The following is a 27,510-nucleotide window of genomic DNA, read 5'->3' as shown; positions in this document are numbered from 1 at the left end:
GTTTCAGAGTAACAGCCGTGTTAGTCTGTATCCGCAAAAAGAAGAACAGGAGTACTTGTGGCACCTTAGAGACTAACAAATTTATTAGAGCATAAGCTTTCGTGGACTACAGCCCACTTGCATCCGAAGAAGTGGGCTGTAGTCCACGAAAGCTTATGCTCTAATAAATTTGTTAGTCTCTAAGGTGCCACAAGTACTCCTGTTCTTCTTTTTATGTTTTCATATGTGAATTTGGATCTCAGGTCAGTTTAAAAAAATACTCTAAAAGCTTTGGTTTGGTGTCCCATTAAATATACTGAAAAATTATCTAAGTCGTGCAGTGCAGTTTGGTCCCACGTCAGGATTGGGAGAAAGAAAAATAGATTGCTAGGAAAAACACTCCCATCTTGTTACAGTTATCAGTGTCTGAAAATAATAGAGTGCAAGAGACAGTTTCATTTCTAGTGCTTCAGTTTTAGTTTTGGAATGTGAGATGCAATTATTAAATTCAAACTTCAAGACAGATTTAGGAATTCATTTTATATTTTGAATGAAAAAATATTTTTGTAGGTAAATGGATCTGACGCTCCTAAAGGAGATGAAGGATTAAGCAACTGTAACCTGAAGCCCTTTCTGTAAATTGTTCACTATAAATTGAAAGTATGTGGAGTATAGTATATGGGTGTCTGACGGTTAACGCTTGGACTCCCTTGCCTTGTTAGAAGGTAAGTATTTTCTATACATATGGTCTATGAGATATGAGCATTTTAACAATCAAGACTGCTGTGACTAAAGAGCCTAAAAAAAAATTTTGCATTGATGATGAAAAAGACAAAGATATAAGGTGTTGACACTGAGGTTTCCAAGCCTTTCAACCTGTCAGTTGCTATGACTGTCTACTTACGATTTTCTTTCACTATGCCTGTCATTAGACTTGGCCAGGGAAGTCAAATGCTTGGTAAGGATTCATATGTCCTTATTCTTCACATTTCATGCAGCAGATGATGGGTTTTACTTTTATTGTTTACTTCAGGCATGTCTGTTCAAATATTAAATACATACTTGTCATGTTTATGTCAAATTTGTCAGTTTCATGAACATATAAAACTAAAGTGATGGTAATGATGCATCTAGATTTTAAAATACAGTAGCTTCTGCTTAATATGATCAATTTGATTAGAGTGGTGAATGAAAATACAATTTATAGTTTTTAGCTGTACTGTCACATAGTTCAAGTCCTTCATAATACTGCACAGTCACATGGTTTCTTGCCTGCTCAAACCAGCATGAAATGGCTTCTTTAACATCTCCACTCCATCTCTGTTTAGCTTTCAATTTGCATTTTCAGGAACAGTGACCTAGCAAGCAGGAATAAAGTCCTTAATAGTCCTTAATAGCTGCAGTGCTGCAAGCTTCCTTAGGGCTTGTCTATACTTATGCGCTGGTTCGGCGGCAGGCAATCGAACTTCTGGGTTCGATTTATCACGCCTTGTCTGGACGCGATAAATCGAACCCAGAAGTGCTCGCCGTCGACTCCGGTAATCCTGCTCGGCGCGAGGACTACGCGGAGTCGGCGGGGGAGCCTGCCTGCCGCGTCTGGACCGCGGTAAGTTCAAACTAAGGTATGTCGACTTCAGCTACGTTATTCACATAGCTGAAGTTGCGTACCTTAGTTCGAATTAGGGGGTTAGTGTAGACCAGACCTTAGGAGCAAGGGCCTCTGCAGGTAAGCACCAGCTCCATAACAGTGTGAGCTGTAGTGCTGCTAGTACAGGGGTAGGCAATCTATGGCATGTGTGCCGAAGGCGGCACGCGAGCTGATTTTCAGTGGCACTCACACTGCCCAGGCCCTGGCCAACGGTCTGGGGGACTCTGCATTTTAATTTAATTTTAAATGAAGCTTCTTAAACATGTTAAAAACCTTATTACTTTACATACAACAATAGTTTAGTTATATATTATAGACTTATAGAAAGAGACCCTCTAAAAACATTAAAATGTTTTACTGGCACGCAAAACCTTAAATTAGAGTGAATAAATGAAGACTCGGCACACCACTTCCGAAAGGTTGCTGACCCCGTGCTAGTAGCTTCTGCAGAAGGAGTGTCCTAAGAAAAAAATCCTTATGTGGAGGTGTTAGATGTGTCGTGTAAAGGATCTGTTACAATAGTTAACTCTTCCATTCTTTCTCATAAATGGAAATTAGGTTATTTTATTTAACAAAGTAGCAGCCCTCATCATGCTTCAAATAGCTGGATGGCTAATTTTCAGGCAACCAATTGGCAAACCACCCAAAACTCATCTGTAGTCCACCAATGGTTTGCGGGTCATGGATTGAGAACTAATGAACAGACAGGATTTGCTTATTACCAGGAATCTGTTAGACGTGTAAGCAGTCATGCAGATCTCACAATGAAGTTTCTTCCAGATGAGAAGGATGTAAACAACTAAACAGGAGAGTTGTTAAATCTCACCCAAAGCACTGCCCAGCCCTATTAATGGTTTCATTTAGATGAAACATCCCAAGAGCATTTGTTGTCAAAAATAAATTGGAACGTCTGTCAGCAGCTTCTACTTGTTTTGCAGGCAACACAAATTATATTAGACATTTGCCACATCCAATAAGATCCAAATGTACATTTTGCATTTATGTGCCATTTGGAGGGAGTATTGATGATTCAGTGAATTGCCTTTTCTGATTAAATGAACTGTTCTTAGCTATCCTGTGATCAGCTTCTCACAGTAGCATTATTGCAAGTTGGGATGGTGATGGGAGTCTGGCATTACAATTTGTTATGAATGGACTAGCCAAAAATACTGTAAACTCTGTTTTTTCAGCCTTTTATTTGACAACCCACCATGCTCATATAGAATGTTATGTCTAACATCTTTCATGCATTATATAACATTCTTTATAATTATTTAAAAAAAAAAACAGAAAAGATTCTCCTTCTTCCCTCCACCCCCCACGATAAATTGAACAGATAAAGGGGAAGATATTGTGGGCCAAATTCATTGCTGGTGTAACTCATTGACGTAACCGGAGTTACATTGACAGGAAATTTGGCTTAAAATATCTCCGAGGCTTAGCCTTAAGCAAAGAGCATCTGCTTCACAAACCAAATAAGGAAGAGTCCTAGTTTTGAAGAGCATCACAGCGAAAGGTTCAGGATGATGTCAACCATTATTCTACTCTTGCATTTTGTATCACAGACAAAATCATCTTTTATGCCAGTCTGTCTGTAATTTACTGTATTTATTAATGTGCACCCAACAACAATAAAAAGGGCCTTCAGAACTCTAAGAGCCCCTGATGCAAGCTACAAAAACAAAAATTAAATTAGGTTTATATGATCCTCACCTGCCATTTACCTAGCATTGGTGACTTCAAGGAATTCTAACTAGCTAGCAAGTACTGAGCCTGTTGGGTTATCCAAGAGTTACTTGTCCATTTTCATTTTCATTCCATACTTCTCCAGATTCTGCTGTGTTAAGGGTTTGCAACTAAAATAGGTATCTGTACTATTACCTGATGATTCCTGAAGGATCTACTCTCCAGGGTAATCTTTCCACTAATCCTCATTGATAGGGCTTTGCCTGCTTCTGTATTGTGACTAGGGACAGCCTCAACACTTGTAGGGCAGTGCAGGGGATGTTGGCTTTACCCACCTGGCAAACCAATGGAAGTTTTTAATGAGGCTAATGAAGATCTTAGGGTTAGTAGCAGGGTGGCTAATTGGAACGTGAATATGGAGGTAGAAATGACCACATCCAAGGTGGAAGTCAATCTCAAACGGCTTAATGAGATTAAATCAGGGGGCCTGGATAATCTCCATCCAAGAATATTAAAGGAACTGACACATGGAATTGCAAGTCCAATAGCAAGGATTTTTAATGAATCTGTAAACTTGGAGGTCAGATTTTCCTGGATGTGATAGCTGACAGATTTCTTCACCAAATAGTGAAGGTCTGAAACAGCCTTCCATGGGAAGCAGTGAGGGCAAAATACCTAACTGGCTTCAAGACTGAGATTGATACATTTATGGAGGGGATGGTATGACAGGACTGCTTGTAGCAAAAATCCCCAGTGGCCAGAGATGGGACACTAGATGGAGAAGGCTCAGAATTATTACAGAGAATGCTTGCTCAGGTGTCTGCTTGGTGGGTTTTGCCCACGTGCTCTGGGTCTAACCAGTCACCATATTTGGGGTTGGGAAGGAATTTTCCCCTGGGTCAGATTGGCGAAAACTGCGGGGGGGTTTTGCCTTCCTCTGCAGCATGGGTCACGGGTCACTTGCAGGTTTAAACTAGTTTAAATGGTGGATTCTCTGTAACTTGAAGTCTTTAAATCATGATTTGAGCACTTGAGTACCTCAGCCAGAGGTTAGGGGTCTATTACAGGAGTGAGTGGATGAGGTTCTGTGGCTGCAACATGCAGGAGGTCAGTCTAGATGATCACAATCACCCCTTCTGACCTTAATGTCTATGAATCTATGAGTGTGTGGTTTGGAAGGAGTGCACCAGTTCTCTTGGATCAAGAGAAGTGTTGGTGATACAAGACTTGGGAAAATAAGATGTGCGAGTAAGAGAGAAACAGCACTTTGAGGTTTCATTGTCAAACTCGGGAGTAACCTTGGAAAGAGTTAATGAACTTTGTAGTTCAGTTTGCAATGGGAATTTAGTCAAAGGTAAGACAGATGTAGAGTACTAAACTTATGTTAAGCCTTACTATGAAGAATTAGCACCCACTGAAGATCATGCTATTGGTGAGTAGTGACAATATATATTTTTATCACACCCAGGGGAAAATTGTTCTTCCTGCTAACCAGAAGTTATGTGTTCTCCAATGAATAATCAATGTTTTTAAGCAAACATCCTTAGAAAGTAAACAAAAAAATTGAGTGGAAATGGTTTTCTGAATGCCTTTTGGACAATAACTGATTGATTTCTATTAATTGTTTTTGCATTGTCATCAACAGGCTGCAAAGAAAAAGATAAGGCAATAATCTTTCATTATCACATTTGCAGGCATATGTCTGGATTTTGATTCTTTTTTAACCTATTCTGGTAGTGCTCAAATAAACTTAATCTATAATTGGATGAGAGAGAATTGCATTAGTGTGAATTCTTCTTGACAATAGAGCCCTATTCAGTACTCTTCAGACTTTACCCAGGCAAAACTCTCTCTTAAGTTGGAGTCTTGTCTGAGTAAGAAGTACTGATCAATGCCCTAAAATCATCTGTAATCATATCCATTCTTACACAAACTAAATATGATTCTCTTTATCTGATATGTTTGTAAATGAATGCACATCAGGAAAAATCACACTCTGCTGGAGTCGTGTAAGATTTTGAAACAGTAACTGTTACTTAGGCTTTCTTTAAATGTAGAGGAAAATTCTGTCATACAATGTCCATCCACTGCCATAGATTCACTGCCGGGAAATCCTGTCCTTTCTTTCCCAAGAAAAAGGGCAAGCAGAAGAAACAATTAGAAAAGGAAGTGAAAATATTTGCTGTTTCTATGAACAGGAGAATAAACTTGTTTGTTAGGATGTTACGGTACTCAAGCACAAATTGGTCATGAACACAATGAAGCTAAATCAGTGTTTTGAGTGAATATTCATGGGAAATACTTGTAGTCACCTAGCTCTATACAACGTGCAATTTTGTACTCAAAAGCTTTTAACTGTTACAGAAATTATAGCAAAAGGTGGTGTGTCCATGCGATATTTCCATGGGGAATAACATGAGAAAGTGTTTTTTGTCTAGTCTTGTATACTTTGAAATTGAGTATTGGTTGCACATTGCAGCTAATCATGTCTTGTTGGTATTCATTGAGATGTCAGTAGGAGTGGCAACACTTAAGCATATTAAAACCATTTACTGTCATTTGCATTTGCAAAGCTAGCAGTTAGCATCGATAACATATCTTACAGAAAATAACAGCACAGAATAGGACTTTGCTTTGCTGCCTGAATAGAATACCAGGATTGGGCATCTTTCTGGGTGCTTCAGAGAAGCAGCATTCTGCAGATCAGTAGTATGATTGCTCTCTTTAAATATATCAGAGGGATAAATACAAGGGAGGGAGAGGAATTATTCCAGCTTAGTACTAATGTGGACACGAGAACGAATGGATATAAACTGGCCGTGGGGAAGTTTAGGCTTGAAATTAGATGAAGGTTTCTGACCGTCAGAGGGGTGAAATATTGGAACGGCCTTCCGAGGGAAACGGTGGGGGCGAGGGACCTTTCTGGTTTTAAGATTAAGTTAGATAAGTTTATGGAGGGAATGGTTTAATGGTAAAACATATTAGCCAAGGAATACCAAGCAATGGCAGGCAAATAGTATAATGGCTAACAGGGGTCAGGCTGGAGACTCTTGCCTACATGCTCAGGGTCTTACTGATCGCCATATTTGGGGTCGGGAAGGAATTTTCCCTCCAGGGTAGATTGGCTGAGGCCCTGGAGGTTTTTCGCCTTCCTCCACAGCATGGGGCAGGGATCGCTAGCAGGAGGCTTCTCTGCCAATTGAAGTCACTAAAACACAGGATTTGGGGACTTCAACAGCAGAGTCAAGGGAAGGGGTAGGGATGGTTGTGTGGCCTGCCGCATGCAGGGGGTCAGACCAGATGATCATAATGGTCCCTTCTGACCTTAAAGTCTATGAGTCTAAGGGTACATCTACACTACAGGGGGGAGTCGATTTAAGATACGCAAATTCAGCTACGTGAATAGCGTAGCTGAATTCGACGTATCGCAGCCGACTTACCCCGCTGTGAGGACGGCGGCAAAATCGACTTCTGCGGCTTTCTGTCGACGGCGCTTACTCCCACCTCCGCTGGTGGAGTAAGAGCGCCAATTCGGGGATCGATTGTCGCGTCCCGACGGGACGTGATAAATCGATCCCCCAGAGGTCGATTTCTACCCGCAGATTCAGGCGGGTAGTGTAGACCTAGCCTATGAGTATTTATCATGAAACTTCTTTATTATGAACATGTAGCTAATTTACACAGGTGCTATCAATTGAAAATGTTTCAAAAAGAGGTTTTTTAACAGACTGGAAGAATGCTTTACAGACATTAATGTTTTATGTATGAGAGCACCAACTTTTATTCAAAATTTAAAAAGTTCATTGGGGTGGGTGTACAAACAGTTCAGAGTACTAAGGATTTTGTCAATCAATGTTGACTGAATGAATTTACACATTTCTTGACTTTTCAGTGATGAATTCTTATGAGGGCCCGAGAACTATAAAGCTAAGTGGTTCTGCCAGCCAAAGGATGTAGGATGTGATACTCTCCATAAACTACAAGCTAAGCATGATGGAAATATAGCCCATAGATTAGCTTGGGGACTGTTAAAGTCGGTAATCTTAAAATGTATTTTTAGTGTATGTGTGTGTAAATAATTCTTGTCCAAGAGAGGGAAAATTGTGATTTTAGTGCATAGATTTTTCTTGGTACAGTTGGAGTTGCTAGTGGAGCCATAGAAGCGTACAGCTGTTTTGTGGTTTTATATCTGTGACAGAATGCTGGGAGCTAGCTGGTGAGCCCAGCACTCTGATCACTTAGGCATCAATCAGCTCCCCTGGAGAAGGCTGATTGGGGATGTGTAAGCTAATTGGCTGATCAGGCTGGGAGGCTGGATGAGCCAATAGTACATCAGCAAAGGGGTATAAGAAGGACACAGGAGGAAAGTACTGGGGAAGAGAAGGAGTAACCAGGGCTAGCTCAGCCCAGTATGTGTAGAGATCTCAAGGAAGAGAGACCTCTGTTCCTCCTCAGCCCTGCAGGAAAGGGCTAAAGGTAGAGAAGCATTGTATATACATGGGACAGTATTGGCATTGGCGAATATAAATCACAGGAAGTTGCCACTCAGTGGGCAGAGTCTGAGAGGTTCCTGGGGCACCTGAGGGTTTAGATGGACCACTCCTTGTTACAATGCCAGATTATGCACTACGGGAAATGCCTCCCAGTGTTAGGGTTGAGTTCAATGGATTTACAGGTGTCGAGAAGAACTATTGGAGTAGTTTTTAAATAGCTATGAAGGCCAGTGGACACTCAAGATTCAATGTAGCCTATAGTAACTCCTTCCTCCGCTCCAACTAGTTTCCATAAATAAAAAAAAAATGCTTTTGTATGCTGTATGTAGTGATTTTTATTAGTATTAAGCAGTTATAAGACAGCCTTTTAAATCAGGCTTATTTATTTTACTTTAAAAAATGTTTTGACTCTGTTCCTCCTAAAAATGAGGGCTGGTAGCAGTCAGTAACCAAGCATGTGGCAAGCAGGCACTGGGTAAGCGTCATTGTACAATTCTGCTAGCACACCTCATTGCTGACCTGCCAAACGCTGCTCTTCCAGACAGTGTTGGGCTTCTTCTAAGCAGCAACCACATATCTGGTTCAGTTTTGGTGGTTATGTGAGCTAAAAAAAACCACGAACTTCTAACTTCTATTGATGATCAAAAATGTTTTGGTTTCCAGTTTTTCCTGAAACCATGAAAATTTTGATGAAAATCAATTTTTGTGCAAGCTTCCATTTAACCAAAAAGCCATTTTTCACTTTCGGAAGAGGGAGTTTTCACAATTTTTCTACCAGATCTATTCTATTATATTACACTTTGCAAGCTAATTTTTGATTCTTTAGCTTGTACTGTGATCCATAGCTGTATGTGTGCATGTTGGGTGGACAATGTCCTGAGGATTTAAGAAACAGTTTTGGCTGGTTGGATCAGTTCATGTGTGTATTTTGTTTTGTTTCTTTCTCATGTAGACAGCTAAGGATAGTGACAGGTGAATGGTTTTTTGAAGAGAGGGCAAAGCGCTTCAAACAATCCAACCTCCTTGGAACTGATGTTGTCAGACAGTCCATCCTACGCAAAGTCCCAGGTAAAAATAAGAACACACAAGAAAAGTTGTTCTCTGTTTAGACTTGTATTTTAAACCTAGTTGTCAAAATGTTTTTACCAAATGTGGGTTTTATCCTTCATATTATAGAATTCATAGCCTGTGTCACTACTTTTAATAGAGTCATAGATTCTAAGGCCAGAAGGGACCATTGTGATCATCTAATCTGACCTCCTGCATAACACAGGCCACAGAACTTCCCCAAAATAATTCCTAGAGCAAATCTGTTAGACATTTAATCTAGATTTAAAAGTTGCCAGTGATGGAGAAGCCACCACAATACTTGGTACGCTGTTCTAATGGTTAATTACTCTCACTGTTCAAATGTATACCTTATTTCCACTCTGAATTTGTCTAGCTTCCACTTTCAGCCATTGGATCATATTCTACCTTTCTCTGCTAGATTGAAGACCCCATTATTAAATATTGGTTCCCCATGTAGGTATGTATAGACTGTAATTAAGTCACTTCTTTACCTTCTCTTTGTTAAGCTAAACAGATTGAACTCCTTGAGTCTATCACTATAAGGCAGGTTTTCTAAACCTTTAATCATTATCGTGGCTCTTCTCTGAACCCTCTCCAACTAATCAACATCCTTCTTGAATTCTGTGTCCAGTTCTGATGCCCACTATTCCAGCAGTGGTCGCACCAGTGCCAAATACAGAGGTAAAATAACCTCTATACTCCTACAGGAGGATTAGAGGATTGGGTCAAAAGAAACCTGATGAGGTTCAACAAAGACAAGTGCAGAGTCCTGCACTTAGGATGGAAGAATCCCATGTACTGCTACAGGCTAGGGACCAAGTGGCTAGGCAGCAATTCTGCAGAAAAGGCCCTAGGGGTTACAGTGTATGAAAACCTGGATATAAGTCAACAGTGTGCCCTTGTTGCCAAGAAGGCTAATGGCGTTTTGGGCTGTATAAGTAGGGGCATTGCCAGCAGATCGAGGGACGTGATCATTCCCCTCTATTCGACATTGGTGAGGCCTCATCTGGAGTACTGTGTCCAGTTTTGGGCCCCACACTACAAGAAGGATATGGAAAAAATTGGAAAGAGTCCAGCGGAGGGCAACAAAAATGATTAGGGGGCTGGAGCACATAACTTATGAGGAGAGGCTGAGGGAACTAGGATTGTTTAGTCTGCAGAAGAGAAGAATGAGCTGCTTTTAACTACCTGAAAGGGGGTTCCAAAGAGGATGGATCTAGACTGTTCTCAGTGGTACCAGAAGACAGAACAAGGAGTAATGGTCTCAAGTTGCAGTGGGGGAGGTTTAGGTTGGATATTAGGGAAAACTTTTTCACTAGGAGGGTGGTGAAGCACTAGAAAGGGTTACCTAGGGAGGTGGTGGAATCTCCTTCCTTAGAGATTTTTAAGGTCAGGCTTGACAACGCCCTGGCTGGGATAATTTAGTTGGGGATTGGTCCTGCTTTGAGCAGGGGGTTGGACTAGATGACCTCCTGAGGTCCCTTCCAACCCTGATATTCTATGATTCTATGACATGAGATTCTCCTGTTTATGCATTCCATGATCACATTAGTTCTTTTGGCCACAGCATGATCAGCTGATTATCCATCACAACACACACACCCAATCTTTTTCAGATCTGTTGCTTCCCAGAATAATTACCATCCTGTAAGTATGGCCTACGTCCAGTGTTCCTAGATGTATACATTTACATGTAATATTAACATACATTGTTCGCTTGCGCCCAGCTTACCAACAATCCAGATATCTCTGTATCAGTGACGTGCCCTCTTCATTTATTTACCACTCTCTCTGCAAACTTTATCAGTAATAATTATATATTTTTTTCTAGGTCATTACTAGAAGTGTTAAATAGCATAAAGGCCAGGAATCAATCCTTGCAGGGCCCCGCTAGAGATATACTTGTTCGATGGTGATTTTCCCATTTCTCAGTTACATTCTGAGACCTATCAGTTTTTCATCCATTCAATGTGTGCGCCATCTTAATTTTGTATCATTCTAGCTTTTTAAACAAAATGTTGTGTGGTCAAATGCCATACAGAAGTCTAAGTCTATTACATCAACACTATTACCTTTATCAACCAAACTTTTGATCTTTTAAAAAAAAAAAAAAAAAGTATCAAATTAGTTTGACAGGATCTATTTTTCAAAACCCATGCTGATTGGCATTAATTATATTACACTCCTTTTATTCTTTATTAATCAAGTCCCATATCAGCTGCTTCATTATCTTGCCTGGGATAAATGTCAAACTCACAAGCCTGTAATTACCTGGGTCATTCTGTTTACCTTGTTAAAATATTGGCATGACATTAGCTTTCTTCTGGTCTTCTGGAACTTCCCTGATGTTCCAAGAGTTATTGAAAATCAATATTAACAGTCCATCAAGCTCCTCAACCAGCTTTTTTTAAACTTTTGGATGCAAATTATCTTGATAGGCTGATATAAACTGTCTAACTTTAGTTGCTCTTGTTTAACATTCTTGAGATACTAGTGGAATGGAGAGAGTGTTATCATATGACATGATTACATAGTCTTCCCCTCCCCCAGTGTAGAACAAATATTTATTGAAGATTTTTGCCTTTCTTCATTATTATTGATACACCTCTACCCCGATATAACGCTGTCCTCGGGAGCCAAAAAATCTTACAGCGTTATAGGTGAAACTGCGTTATATCGAACTTGCTTTGATCCACCGGAGTGTGCAGCCTCCCCTCCCCCCGGAGCACTGCTTTACCGCGTTATATCCGAATTCGTGTTATATCGGGTTGCGTTATACTGGAGTAGAGGTGTAATTCTACCATTTCCATTTAGTAATGGAATGATACTATTGTTTGGATTCTTTGTGTTCCTAATATACTTTAAAAACTCCGTATTGTCCTTAACTCCATTGGCCATGGATTTTTCCTTGTCCCGTTGGTTTCCTTTTCAGTTTTCTACAGTTATATTCATTACTATCAACTTCCCCTTTCTTCCGTTTGTTATATATTAATTTTTTTTTATTTTTTTTAATAGTTGCCTTCTAAACCCAGTCATATTTTTAACCAATATGGCCTTCTTCCTTGATTGTGGCTTCTTTGGCATCTAGTAGCGTGTTCCTAAACAATTTCCAATTATCACTGAACTTGAATAGTAATTATGTATTAGTCAACTTTTTATTTTGCAACTAAGGTCTGAAGAGTACTGGATACTTTACAGAACATTGAAAAGAACACTCTCTCTACCCTGAAGAGCTTACAATTTATATGAGATCTTGACCTAAATAAACAAAGACAAATTATTCAGTAGTGCAAGATCTCTCAAATTTCACTTTCTGGATGCTAACATCCAGACATTCCAGCATGAATTATGCTGACCTCTAAACACTAACTATCCATCTTTGCCACCGCTTCCTCCCCCCCCCCCCTCCATGGAACTCAAACTTTCCTATCACCTAGCTTCCCATTGCACATGCACAAACATGTTTACACATGGATAATGTGGTCTGCTTCACTGATCCAACACATATTACATTCCTCAGAGCTGCCTGCATGTCTCACCTCCACTACAGCTTCACCAGCTTAAGGAATAGGAGTTATTTCTGAATACAAAGGTCCCTCCTCTCAGCTGAACTATTTTAACACTTCACCCACGTGCCACCATCTAAGTACAGCCTGTGTTTCCAGGTAGTGTTTATCATATTCAGTAGCTAAGTTACAGTGACTAAGTGTATATAGGAAGAAGGAGGCTGGCTGCCATTAAAAATAATTACTATGAATTCTGATATTCTACTTGGCAAAATACTGACCTTTCTGGTCTGTGTGCCACCTCAAGAATTGTACATTGGCACGTGACTAACATTCATGGTTTTCTGTCTTTATTTTATGCAAGATATTGAGATGTATATTTTGTTTTTATTGCTGTATTTGTGTATTTATATTTTTGTTAGATGTATAATGAGAAAAAAGTAATGTCCAAGGCATTTTGTCCACATTTTCCTCCCAGTTGAAAACATTTTTAATGCAGAGAATGTGCTCTCTCTCACTTAACACAGGAAGAGCTATAAACTGTGAAGTGTATTTTTCCATTTTCCTCCATCACTAAATTTATTTAATTTATTAATTAGCAACAAAGTTGGGGGCATAATCCAATGGAAATGTTGAAAAACAAAACAAACAAAAAAACCAGCAACAACCCACCTGCATCAAATTTCTAAAATAACTAAAATAAAATTGGTTACTTTTGTGATGCTTTCTTATTTAAAAAAGAAACCAAGCTATGCAAAAATGGTTTTGTGATAGTCTGAACAGGTTTTTTATTAGTTAAAAACAGATATTTTATTTATATCACATGCACACTTGGCATATGTTGCCTTTATTTCTCGGAATATATTTTTTTTCTCCTCCAGATACTGTTTCCGGTAAGAAAGAAGGAGGACAAGCCAAAGATCACGCCCAGGAGAATGCAGAGCAAAGGCCAGATACCCCAGCTTCCTCCACAAGTGGGCAGAAATCAATATTCAGTGGACCCAGAAAGATAGGGTAAAGCCTTGAACTTTGGAAACTGATAATTCAGAGTACAGCACCTCTGAGAAGATTTTATGTTGAGTCTCTCCAGCCTCTCTCTCTCTCTCTCTCTCTCTCTCTCTCTCCAGTATTGCAGATCAGACCAAAATTTCCCAGGGTTAGAAACAATCTGCTTTGAAACAATTGCTATAATTAGACTGCAGTCTCCTAGGAAATGCAGCTATAATTACCTTTTGCTACAAGGTAACAGCAAAAGGCAATGGCAACTGTTGGATTTTTCCTCCTGGTAAGAGGTTACACTTTGAATTTGAAGTGTCTCTAAGTGTGCTTCTACTCTGAAAAATGGCTGTAAAAATGGAACCTTGAAGATCCATGTTTGTTTCCTCTGAGTGGCTTCCACATAAAATTAGCTCAGTTTACAAGTAAAATGATGTTTTGCCCCGAACTTCCAGCTCTGTAAACTCACCCTGTGATCTGAAAGCTATGTTTTCCTTTTATGAATCATCTTCAGTAAATAAAAATAGTTCTTGGGCACATTACAGCCTCAGTGACATCTGTGCAACCCCATTATCTTTAGAATATCCCCTCAATAAAATGTGTCATAAGGCAACTGGGGCTACATGTTTGTAAAGAGGGAATGATATATGTGCTGTGAGGTTGCATAGTTGTTACTGGGGCATAAATTGGTACTGATCCATGACGAGGACAGAACTCAGCTTAATATTCTGATCGTGGGCTGAGTTAGCCAGGCTTGCAATTAGAAAAACAACTTTTTATTGGTAAATTGAGCAAATTTTGACATGGAACATAGATCCTATGGTCACTCTTCATAGGAAAAGCACTTGGTTAAGAGTTTGCTAATTACTACTGATTGAATTGCTGTCCAGGTGCATCTACAGCATATTGAGTATGTAAATTATAAGGGCTGTGATGGTCAAGGGAACAGAGGAGTGAACTGGATCTCTGACAATCAATCAGAAACTTCACTTGATTTTGCCTCATTAACGTTGGATAAAAGAAGCAGCTGCTGCTTCTGAGTACTCCTATGCAGATGAAGGGAATACACCCTAAGGAATCGGTGGCACTAAAAATTGCATTTAATTACAGTTCATGCAGATAATAGCCATGGTGAAGGTATACAGAAAGTCTGCCTCCTTAGTGGAGTGGAGCATTCACTGTCTTTGCTGTGAACCCTTAGTAGCACAGTAACTAAATATTTAGAGAACTGATTTATGCCTGTTTCTTATCTTCCCTTTTTATTGCAATTCACCCACAAATGGGAAAATCTGCTATGGTTAAAATTTCAATATTTCAAGTGACAAATCAGCTCCAAAGGGGAAAGATTTATTGCAGAGAAAGCTAGGAAAACATGGGAATTGTCATATTGGGTCAGACTGCAGCTTCACTGAATCCGGTATCTTGTCACTGACTTTGGCCCAGTGCAGGCACTCAAGAGGAAAGTTGTATCCACTGATAGCACTTTCCTCCTCCTCCTCCTCCTCTCCAGATGAGGGAGTGGCACCAGCCTCACTCTTGCCACCAGATGACTATAGACAGTAACAAGGCCTAAGGAGGATTGCAGAAACCTTCCAGATCCCCTTGGAGGAGGTCCAAGATCCAACTCATAAGCTCCTGGACATCCTTCAGACAAGGTGGCACTTCCTGGTAATGAGGCCATATTGGCAGCTGTTAAGGTGGTGGGGCACACTCCAGCCACCTGCGCCACTCTCCCAAAAAGGGCAGACAAAAATTGCTTTGTTCCATCAAAGAGGCAGAATATTTGTTCTCACACCCTAATCCGAACTCTTTCATGATCCAGACTGTCATGGAACGCAGCACGCTGCTCCAGTCCTTCAGTCAAGGATGCCATCAGGCTGGATCTCTTCAGCAGGAAGAATTTTTCATCAGCTAGCCTTTTATTTCATACAGTGAATAACCGGATATTGATGTCCAAGTATGACTTATTAATTACAACAAGCTGTTGGAGTTAGCTAATAAGCTGCTATCGGAGTGGGGTTTCCAGTTCCAGGCCATCCTTGACAAGGGGAAATTGGTTGACAGATTGTCCCTGCAAGCAGATATGACAACTTTGGTCATGATGAGGTAAGCTTCCTGGCTGCAACCCTCAGGTTTCCCCAAGGAGGTCCAGGCAACAGTAAATGATCTCCTCTTCAAGGGTAACAACCTGTTCAGCGAGGGAACAGATGAGTCACTTCACTCCTTTAAAGAGTCTTGTGCAGCTCTCCACTCCTTGGGGATATATATCTGGTGCACAGGAGGAACTCATAGATCCTGCCCTGGCTCTCAGCCCATCTATCATCAAAGGGCCTTTGAGCTCCCTGGAAAGTGACACACATACAGCATGGGAGTCACAGTGCACCATCACCTTCCCCTCTTCAATCACAGCCTCCTGTGGAAAAAGTATTTTGATGGGATGCTCGAAAGATGTCAACTAGTATCCGCACCACCAGTTATCCCCACACCCTTTGATGGCTGCCTATCCCATTTCCTCCCAATGCTGCACCATATCATGTTGGACAGATAGGTCTTAGACAAAATCTTGATAGGCTACACCATAGAACTCTTTTCTACTCCTTCTCCAAAACGCCCCTCCCATCCTTCTTCACAAGATGTCTCTCGAACAGGAGGTGAACTCTCTAATTCAGCTATGGGCAGTAGAGTCTATGCCTTCTCAACACAGGGACAAGGGTTGTTACTCAAGATATTTCCTTGTACCCAAAATGAAGGGGGGCTGGAAGACCAATCCTGGACCAGCTGATGTCTTTATACGCCATTCAAAATTCAGGATGAGCACCTTGGTCTCAATAATCCCATCCCTAAATGAAGGTGACTGACTTGTGGACCTTGATTTGGAGGATCCGTATTTTCATATAGACATTCATCCAGCTCACAAGAGAGTCCTGCCCTTTACGGTGCACTAAGATCACCCTTTGGTCAAAGCATACTTACCACTGGACAGAATCTGGATGATGAGGGACATCATCACTCAGCTCTGACTCAGCCCCCAGATAGCAGTCCTGTCCAACCTGGTCCCTCTAGGTCACATGGCCGCCTGCACCTAGGTGATATCCTTCATGAGGCTCCACCTCTGGTGCCTCCTGGCATGGTTGTGGACAGTCTATGCTCCCAAGCAGAGATGCCCTGGACAAACAAGTTTCACTTCCTCCAAACATCCTCACCTCTCTCACCTGGTGGGAAATGAAAGAGACTGTTTGCATAGGGGTTCCCTGTGTTCCCCCTATCACCACCCACAAAGACACTCATAACGGATGCCTCTCTTCTGGGCTGGGGCGTGCACCTGGATGACTATATTTCTCAGGGGTCCTGGACTCTGCAAGAATCAAAACTAAGCATCAGACTTCTCAGCAGTGCACGAAGCATACAAGAGGTTCCTATCCTTCATCCAGTCTGCGCATGTCTAACTCATGTCAGACAACACGACTCTACTGTATTTTGTATAAGCAAACAGGAAGAAACGAAGACTGCCCCACTCTGCATGGAAGCAGTCATGCTCTGGAGCTGGTGCATTCAGCATTGGATAACCTCTTTGGCAGCGCACCTTCTGGAAGCAATGGACACCTTAGCAGACAGCCTAAGCAGGCATTTCCACCAGGATCACAAGTGGGAGCTCCATTCTTCAGTGGTGCAGGACATTTTCTGGCAGTGGGGTTTCCCATTGTGGGACCTCTTTACAACCCAAGCAAACAAGAAATGCCTACAGCTCCTAAGTGCCCATAGACATAACTCCAGGAGAATGCCTTTCTGGTACAGTGGTCAAGTCCGCTAATATATATCTATTATCCCATGTCTTCAAGAAGGTCAAAGCAGGACAAGGCAACAATAATCCTGGCACCACCTTCGTGGCCAACACAATTTGGTGGCCTTTTGCCCATTCATACATCTGCACCTGTCTCAGAACAGAGGGCAGAACCAACCATCCAAACCCAGTTTCCTCCATCTGGTGCTTAGAGAGAGGTAGTCTCTGAATAGGTACAGTACATCCTTACCAGCAGGAAGCTCTCTACAAGGAAGGGCTATGCTGCCAAATGGAAGTGGTTCTCCAGCTGCTGTCAACAGTAGCTTACCTCCAGAACTCTGAGATCCCTTTTATCTTGGATGATCTTCTCTCCTTGAAGACGCTGGGCCTGTCTGTCAGTTTACTGAGTGTGCATCTAGTAGCTATCTAAGAGGGCCAGAAGAGAAAAAGAAGGAGTATTCGCTTACCAATAAGTCACCCTCTGTGATAAACAGTTCTGCAGTATATTTGATGATGGGCGATTGATCTTATAACTGGAAGATCAGAGCAAAGCACTTCTTACAATCACCATGAGTGATTTTACACAGCTTTTTGAAAAGCCATGGGAACAATTAGATCTGTTATTGCAACATAGCTAATATATAATGTATAGTCTCCATCAGCAAATTTAACTAAGGTGTCTTAGCAGCCATAACAAGAGCCAGCTTCAGACTCTCAGATTCCTGACATCACCCAAGACATCTTTCCTTGGGCTCTTGGAGGTGGGAGGGAATGATAAAATTCTGCTCCAGATACAACACGGGACTCTCCCACTTCCCCTTTTCATCATCCCCTTCTTTTCTGTCTGCTTTACTTTACGCCATCTTCCCATTCTTCTCTCATTCCCTCAATCTTATCCCTTCTTGCTCCTCTCCTTTCTTACCTCATTACCCACCTATTTCACCCCCAACCAATAAAAAGGAAACAAAAGGAACTAACATGATACTTAGTGCCATCAGAACTACTACTAGCTGAGGTTGTCACTCTGACCACATTGATTGTATGTCATACCTAAGGCCCTATTCAATTCACAATATTGCAAGAATTGCACATCCCGCAATATTCGGCTTCCACTGCAATTTTATCAGCCATCCAGGGCTGACAGTAGGAGCCCTGGCTGCCAGCCGCCCGGGGCTGACAGAGGGACTCTGGCTGGGCTCCTGCTGTCAGCCCAGTCATTAATGATTGTAATATAGCTGCAGCAAAATATCTGATTATCAAAAAAATTGTAATACTTGAGTGTTTATATTGTTCCAGTAAATTTTTCTTTAACAAATAGGTCTTCTCTGGCTTTTCCAGATTACTGCAGTTAATATAGGTCCATTTTACTTTTCCGCAATTTTCCATGTCTTGTCTGCAGCTCAGCCACAATTATTTAACAATCATCCTACTATTAAGTAGGGACTTTTTCATGCCCCTTTCCGCCTCTGTGTTTGTTTGTTTTTTAATTAGTTCATAAGCTCTTTGGGGCAGGCTCTGTCTCTTCTTATGTGTTTGTACAACTCCTGGCATGCTTTGACTGCTACTGTAATATACATGGCACTATTATTTATTTATATGAGTCAGAGAGATAGGTGAGCATTTTACTAAACCTGTGACTGCCTCGTCCATTTTTGACTTCAGCAATACTCAAAACACATAGCCCCTAGAAGCACAGCATGGTGCTATCAGAACCATTGCCTGCTCTCTTTTCTAATAGGAAAGATCTCACAAAAGTAACATTGGCTTAAGTGTTGTGTGCTTTACATTTTCACATTTTTTTAATGTATGCTCCTCAGGAAGGCCATCAGGGCAGTGACCAAAGGAGAAATCGCCAGTGTGAAAGCTGAAGATGGAAGAAGCAGCAGTTCAGAGGCTGATGCCCAGAGTTTACGCAGTGTCAGGTCTACTCCCTGTTCTGACAGGTAAGGGACAGAGAAGTCTGATGATAGCTCAGAGCTTGATCCAGAAAGGCACTGAGCAGTCCTGTGTAGCCCTTTGCGCTCTTGAGTGCTCAGCACTACTGGAGCTGGTTGAAAAATGTCAACATTTTTCAGGAAAGTTTGTCCTTTTTGGTCACTTACCTTGGCCAGCTCTGCTCAGCACCTTGCAAAACTGAGCCTGTAGTCAGTCAAGCATAAAGCTGATCGCAGTAGCTAACTTGGGCAAAATGTCAGCTGAGCTCTTAAAATGTTTCACTTCCATAGTCTTTCCATAATTATTCTGATTCTATCTAATTCCTTGATCAGTTTTTCCTGGTGTAAGAGACCTCAGTTATTGCCCATTTACAAACAGTAATACTGTTGAGTATTAAATAACCTGATGCCCATATTTTGAATGCAGATTTTGTAATGTGCAAAAATAAATCTAGAATTTGGCCAACTGATATTTACTACTTTTCCTATTTGCATAATTTTCCCAAATTATGCTGGATACAAATTGTGTTCACTCAGTATTGATTTTTTCACCTGCCTAGAAATCTTACGATGTGGATTGAAAAATAGTGTAATTTCACTTTATGCTCAAACGGAAATTTAGAATATTCTTTAGCAACTCAAAACGTATATACAGTAGCACTTGAACACTTGGATGGGTTTGTTTTCCTTATTTCCCACAAGTGGAAATACACCATCCCCACAGACATGAACTCTGGTGGTGTTGGGGGCCAAGGGTGGAACTAATTCCAGTGTCCAGGGCTTTCACTAAGAATGGTCTGCTCCCAACTGCTGTGCTGGTATCCTTAAAGCATGTGGGTCTCATACCATGGCAAAAATAATTTAATTATTCCTGAGCAATCCGTAATAGATCAGTGTTACACATAGCTTTGAATATCTGAAGTGATGGGAATTCCATAGTCTCCCAGAGCAGTTTGTTCTATTAATAACAAGAACAGTTATGCAACTGTAAGTAAATTTTCTGTGCTGCTCCTTACTGCTTGTTCTGTCCTCATTATCTAATGAGAGCAATTGATCCCACTGGTCTGTAACGTGTTTTCTTAACACACCACAAGATTAGTTCCATAAAAAGGCAACAGAATGAACAGAGTACATGTGAAAGTACTTTTAAAAATTAATCATAATTTTTTGTTAAGCAGTGAGTTTTTCTGGTTGTTTGATGGTGCTGGGCAAGGCCTGCAGCCCCCTGGTGCACTGTGATGGTAATTCCAAACAAGCAGTCACAAACCACTAGATTTTGTAGCGCTCAGCCCTTGCAATAAGGGTAAGGGGGCACATAATCAACTGCTGTAAATTGTCATACCTCAGGGGAGCTATGACACATTGCTCCAATTGAGAACTTGCTGCCAGGCTGCTAAAAGACCTCAGCACCTGATTGTGACAGGGTCTGTCAGACCTTTTCTGTCTCCTGCTGGAGGCATCAGTATCTTGACACTTGTTGCCCAAGGAAAATCCACTCAGACCAGGTGACCAACAAGACAGTCCTCCAGAGGCCTAGAAGGGCCAAGAAAAATATTGACCAGTGAAGAACCAGAAGGCCGGTTAAAGAAGGCATGCCTGCTTTTGGTCAGGGGCAGAGCTGGGTGAGACTGGGACAGAGGAGGAGCTCCTCGGGGCTAACCCCAGGCCAGGGCCTTGACCTAAGCGCTGCAAATAAGCACTTGCATTTCAGGTTTTTTTTTTTCCCCTCGTCTTTTTCTTAAGGTGCAGAGAGCCAAATCCTGAGTTGCTGTTTTGTTACATGACTGTTTAGAGACTGACACAGAGTTACAGCACAGGCTATAGGGGCAGACCCTTGCAGACTCCAGTGGGAGGGCCTGGTACAATTGTACCAGGCGTGGCCCAAGAGGGCACTGCAGAGCAGACCCATTTTCTACTCCATTGTAAGCAGAAAAAGGCATAATGAAATCCAGTGGTTGTGAACTGAAATTAGACAAATTCAGAATAGAAAGAAGGTGCAAATTTTTAGCAGCAAGGGTAATTAATCATTAGAAAGACCTACCAGGGTACATGGTGGATTGTCCTTCACTTGAGTTCTTTAAGTCAAGACTGGATGTCTTTCTAAAAGATATGCTATAGCTGAACCAGAAATTATAGACTTGATGTAGAAATTTATTGTGTGAGGTTCTTGGGCCTGTGTTATGCAAGAGTTCAAACTAAATGATCATAATGATTTCTTCTAGCCTTCAAAATTCATAGATTTTAAGATCTGGCCACTTATTTTTGTGCCTGAAATAGGACCTAAGCTCTTTTGAAAATCTGGTCCCAGATGATGGGGAAAGAACTGCCACAATATTTGTGTTTTTCCAAGAATAAACATAAAACTGTAGCTTTTTTAAATACAAAACTTCCAAGCCAATTAAATGAACAGCGACTTGAATATTAATCTCCTTGGCAGCATTCTGACAAGTTCATTGTGAATGGTATTATGTGAAAAGAACATCATCATAATTGATGAATTACAGATGAGTCCTATTATTTAAACAAGCAACTTATTTCCCTCCTGGCTTTTGATTTGTTGACTATAATTATTAATTGTACTGCAGAAGGTGAAAGATTGGGAGAGTTCAGGGAGACTGTAAATATCAGTGTGCTTTTATTCACTCTGAACAGATCTCATTAGCCAGGCCAACTTCAAAGTCAACTCTTGTCTAGAATCCAAATGCAGTTTCCTTCAGGTAATTGGACCTTTTGTATACAGCCATGATTTGTGCCTTGAAGTTTTATTAGAACAGATGTGGGCTCTTTGCTGTTTCTTTTTTGTTTTGTACCGGTATTTTTTTCTGCTTAACTGGAAGGATTGGGGTTTCAGAGCTTTGCTTTCAAGAATCTATCTTACTGCTTAGCATTGATACGATGCAGTGTCCTCAGATAGAACAAGAAGTAGATCACCCTCTTCATTAAAGTTCCTTTCTGTAGTATGTGCTTTGCAAAGCAGGCAGAATAGACTTTGCAGTGGGTATTCAGATATGCTGCAGTGAGCATAGTACAAAAGCTTAGGCTGTGTCTAGGCTATGAGCTACGGGTGTGATTCCCCTGCTTGTGTACACATACTCACACTAGCTCCCATTCAGCTAGCATGAATATAAGTAGCAGGGTAGTCATGGTAGCAGGGATAGTGGCTGTAGAGGCATGGATTAGCCAGGCCAAGGACAAATCTGCCTGAAACTGATGGATATGTGCTCAGCATAGCTAAACTGTCCCTGTTTTGCCGTAACCCGTGCTTCTGTGGCTACACTGCGATTTATACTTGTATTAGCTGGTGTGGGTACGTGTACACAAGCAAGGGAATCACACCCTGAGCATATAGTGTAGATGTAGCCTTAGACTATGTCTGCGGTGCAAGTGAAGGTGTGATTGTAGCATGAGTAGGCATACCTGTGGTAAAGGTAGTGTAGATGCGGCAGCACAGGCTAGCAACCAGAGTACATGTCCAGAGCCTCTAGCAGACTTCTGGTCTGGTTTCTAGCCCATGCTGGCATGTCTACACTACTATAGCTACCTGTTCTGGCCAGGTTAAAGCTAGCATGAGTATGCCTATTGAGCTGCAATTTCACCTTCACTTACAGGTACTCATCAAAACCTTCAAAAATACTTTTCCCTTTGGGCTTCATCTAAAATAGTGGTGCCCAACCTTATGACACAGGAGGGTCACATGAACCCGAGCCCAACCTTGTGTGGGCCAAACAGATTCTACATATTTTAATAAGATTTAAAGTCACCTGTATTGATTTATATTTTAAATTCAGCTTGTTTCATATGTATTTAGACAGGTTGTTTTTATGTATAGTATTGTCTATTTACACACTTGTGTAAACTAAAATGATGTAAACATGACGACAAAATGCTAATGAATTGGCCATTAGTATATTGTGTTGAAGCAGGCCATGGGCATTAGGAATGCTCTGGTGGGTCGTAGGTTGGTCTAAACATCAAGTAGTGGCCTCAGCCAGTGGCAAGATTCAGGATTTCTTCCATCAGTGTTGATTCAGCATGGCAATTTTCACCTCTATCCATCATCTCAGCCTCACCGTCCAAATCAGTGGCTTGTATCAATAGAGCTACTAAAGGCACATCTTGACATGTCTGTGTGTTCAGGAGCGACTCCGTTTGGTTGACTGAATTACCTCACTGCCTATAGGAAAGGTTGAATTCATTGAGATAGTGCTGTCTGGAATGACTAGGGAAGAGCTCATATTGATGCTTACAGTATAGTATCTTATTCATATCTTATCAGATTAAAAAAGTAACAATGGCACATACATAAGGTACATTTATTATGTATACTGTGACAGACCCAGACCAGTGGGGTACCAGGAGTCTGGTAGAGGGCAAATATACTGGTCACTGGATGAGTAGTTTTCTGTTCCCTGAGTGACCAGAGCGGGGGCTGCACTAGAGTAGTCAGGAACCTGCTAGAACCAGTTAAGGCAGGCAGGCAGGCTAATTAGGACACCTGGAGCCAATTAAGAAGAAGCTTCTAGAATCAATTAAGGCAGGCTAATCAGGGCACCTGGGTTTTAAAAAGGAGCTCACTTCAGTTTGTGGTGGGAGTGTGAGGAGCTGGGAGCAAGAGGCGCAAGGAGCTGAGAGTGAGAGGATATGCTGCTGGAGGACTGAGGAGCACAAGCATTATCAGACACCAGGAGGAAGGTCCTGTGGTAAGAATAAGGAAGGTGTTTGGAGGAGGCCATGGGGAAGTAGCCCAGGGAGTTGTAGCTGTCATGCAGATGTTACAGGAGGCACTATAGACAGCTGCAGTCCACAGGGCCCTGGGCTGGAACCCGGAGTAGAGGGCGGGCCCGGGTTCCCCCCAAACCTCCCAATTGACCTGGACTGTGGGTTTTCCCAGAGGGGAAGTTCTCTGGGCTGTTCCCCAACCCACATGGTGAATCTCTGAGGCAAGAAAATCCACCAATAAGCGCAGTACCCACCAAGATAGAGGAGGAACTTTGTCACAATACTTTGTTGTTAATTTAAAGAGTTAAATACTAATTGTTAAAAATAGCATCAAAATCTCTCTTAACCATCCTATACATCTGCTTGGAATTGCAAAATCATAATCATCATCATAATAAAAAAATCTTAAACAGCTTCTTCCAACACCAGTGAAAACAACAAGGAGTCTGGTGGCACCTTAAAGACTAACAGATTTATTTGGGCATAAGCTTTCGTGGGTAAAAACCTCACTTCTTCGGATGCCAGCAATGTCCTGGATTTTTCTCTGTTGCCGTTTTTGAATAAATTGGCCTCCTCTTTCAGCAGCCTTGCCAAACCAAACAATATTCAACAAAAGGGAAGGAAGAAAAGAATGTGAATACACTCTCGCTCCAACACCTTTGGTTTAGGGAAAGCTGCACTGGTCTGAGAGCCAGGATGTCATGAGCTCCCTTCTTACATTGGCTTGCTCCACCCCAACAAAGATACATGGATCTTTGACAATTCAGTGTGAGGCTGCAGAAGGTCACTTCTAGCATAAACGGTAAAAGAACCAAGGTCTCCAAAATGGAGACCTAAATCTCATTTACTTAGCCGCCCTGCTGTTTCAGACTGAATGAACACCAATCTATGTGCTTGGCTAACATGTTGGTAACAACTCCTCTAACTGCAGGACTGCCTCCCTTCAGGGTATGTCTACACTAGTCTGGTACGTGCAATTCTGGCTTGAGTAGACATACTCGAGCGAGCTCTGTTCAAGATAGCATGCTAAAAACAGAAGTGTAGCCATGGTTGTGTGAGCAGCAGGACAGTTTAACCACCTGAGCACGATCTCATCCAAGACCCTAGGTGCAGAGCTGTCCCTTGGGTAGGGTGAATCGCGGTGACTGCTCTGGGTCCTGTGCTTTGGGGGGGGCCCCCGCGGGCCAGTGCGATTGGCCAGCATGCTCGGTCCTGGAAGACAAAGGTGCAGGAACTAGTAGTGTTGGGGGTGCCGCCCCGCATGCCTGGGGCCCTGGCTGCTGCTGATTCAGAGCGGGGCCCCCAAGCTGGTGGGGACTGAGGTCCTCTAGTCCAATCCTCTGCTCAAAGCAGGACCAATCCCCAACTATTTTTTTTGCCCCAGATCCCTAAATGGCCCCCTCAAGGATTGAACTCACAACCCTGGGTTTAGCAGGCCAATGCTCAAACCACTGAGCTATCCCTCCCCCCCGCTGTGTTTCTGAAAGTCCTGGTTTCAAATCCGGTTGATGATGCACATAAGTTTTCTTATGGTTACACATTATGGAATTTGTTTCTCAAGCTTTCTTTTTTAACAACTTTTATTTTTAATTCACATAGTGAGAAAACATCCTAAAGAACAGGTTTATTAGTTAAAATCCATTACAATCTTTCAGTTATGGTGTGACTTGCAACAAAACCCAAGTGTTCCACGTTCTGGTTATTTTGTATTGCAAGTTTGAAAGTTGAGAAGTATGAGAATCCAAACCCAACAGCAACACTAGAATACAGTTGACACAGAATAGTTTTAGCTTTCTTTCCTAACAATACTGAGTCAGGTCTTTATATAAATCAATGGGGGGATGGGGGTTGGGAGAGAACCCTAAAAATTATTCTTTGATACGAACTTTTCACTGATGGAGCCATCACTGAACTAAAATCCAGGGGTCTTCAGTACACATCGGTCACCTCCCCACTCTTCCTAAAATATTTCATTTTCTTTGGGGTGGCAGAGTATTTTAGTCTTACATTCACAGATAAGAAGCCATCAAAGTGTTTTTCTTATTAAGGGGTATTCAACTCTCCAAATAGGATAGGTTCAGTTTGAATACAACACTGATCTCATGAGTCTGTATTCTAACTTAAGTTACTAGAGGGACATTAGCTGTCACAGTCAAGAATTTTGTTCCTCGGTTCAGCGGCAGCTCTTATAAAAGTCACCAGTGTGGCAAAAGAGGTTTTCAGTGCAGTTATTCAAAACATGATATGACAGGATAAACCAAGCGAAGGTGTCCCTCATGTGTCATGTCTAGCATGAAGGGGACGCCAACAGACCCCTGAAGATTTATTAAGCAGGCTAGTGACATTTTGTTTATATGGGTGAAAATGTCAATTCAGTTCTAGCAATGTTTTCCCTCCGTCACCTTTCTGTTGTAATCCCAGTCTCTCCTGTGATCAGGTTTTCCTGGTGGCAGGGACTGGAGTTACTGGATCAGTGCCCTTTTAGAGATGATAACACTGAGTATTAATAGTCAGATTCCTGTATTCTGAATGCTGTTTCTTTCTGTCAGTTTTGTTGAATGACTGCAAAGTTGGCAAAAAATGTGGTGTGATTTCACTAGTGAGCTGAGTCACGTAGGAACTGCCAGCTTGTTCAGGCCAGGAACTCTCATTACAAGGCAAATGGGACAGTGCGGAGCATTGTCCCTCTTGAGAAGCAGACAGATAGACAGACACATGGAGAGGTTTGGAGCAGCTGAGCCAGCCGACTCACCTGGAGTGTCTGTTGGCACTGAAAGAATCTGCAGGTGCATCCAGAACCATCATGCCGCAGTAACTTCTATTGCAAAGCAAGGGACAGTGTGATGGGGAATGCCATGTGCGGAGCAATGAATCAGCTGCTGGAAATAAGTGTACTTATGAAATAAACATGCAGGAAAACAAATCTTGTGCAGTTCTTGGATTATATTAATGCTGTATACCAGAGACATGTTTAAAATGTTCCTAATTCTGAGAATAAATGCATCAAGCAATGTATACAGACAATATCTCCAACCAACCGTCACCTAATTCTTCCCTTCCATGCCACCAGATATAGATTCATAGTTTCCATGTGGTGTTTGTAGTTGATCCACCCTTAGAGTAGATCACATGTAGCTTATCTGGTACAAGATAGTTTTAGTAAACTTTGTTTCCTATTTTTCCCACTTGCTGTGTTGCCAATGTTTTGAAATCAGGAATCTGTTTGTCCTGTCTCCTCAGGGGGAGCACTCTTTCGCTGAACAACAATGACGCGGAGACCCTTCCCGGTAACATGAAAGGCACAGTGAGCTCTGGGTACCGAAGCAATGCGTCCACTCCAGTCCATCCGAGGTCACCAGCACTGAGCACACGCAGCATGACTTCAGATTACGGCAGGGTAAATGTGGCAATGCTACTAACTGCACACATCTCCCCTTCAGATATCACTGACGCCACAACTGTACACACCACAGTCAATATCTGATCAGCTTGCAACCAATAAAGGCTAAGCTTCCCAAAGATAATGCTATTTATTCCTTAATCCTGTTGTGACAAGTGACAGTCTCTCACCGTAATGAAATCTGTTAAACTCACCATCAATGACCTGTTTTTTAGATTGACAAACATTTTTCTCATTCTAAAATGGCCTGTTATTGACCGTTATTACTTAAATGTTAAAAATTACTTCTTAAGATGT

At 41.7% G+C, this 27,510-nt stretch overlaps 1 protein-coding gene across 1 annotated transcript in view; it reads left to right on the top strand.

Annotated features, from left to right (window-relative positions):
* The window catches only part of SYTL5 (synaptotagmin like 5), a 139,802-nt gene that overhangs the window by 71,298 nt on the left and 40,994 nt on the right, over positions 1-27,510 (top strand). The window contains exons 4-7 of the mRNA XM_034771544.1: positions 8,759-8,874; positions 13,265-13,397; positions 18,978-19,103; positions 27,054-27,210. Of these exons, the coding sequence (XP_034627435.1) occupies positions 8,759-8,874; positions 13,265-13,397; positions 18,978-19,103; positions 27,054-27,210 (532 nt within the window). The remainder of the gene's footprint in view (positions 1-8,758; positions 8,875-13,264; positions 13,398-18,977; positions 19,104-27,053; positions 27,211-27,510) is intronic.

The sequence above is a fragment of the Trachemys scripta genome, chromosome 1 (assembly GCF_013100865.1).
Source record: "Trachemys scripta elegans isolate TJP31775 chromosome 1, CAS_Tse_1.0, whole genome shotgun sequence".
In the NCBI taxonomy this organism is placed as follows: domain Eukaryota; kingdom Metazoa; phylum Chordata; order Testudines; family Emydidae; genus Trachemys; species Trachemys scripta.
The sequence above is the reverse complement of the archived record's forward strand: the minus strand, read 5'-3'. Positions and strand labels throughout refer to the sequence as shown.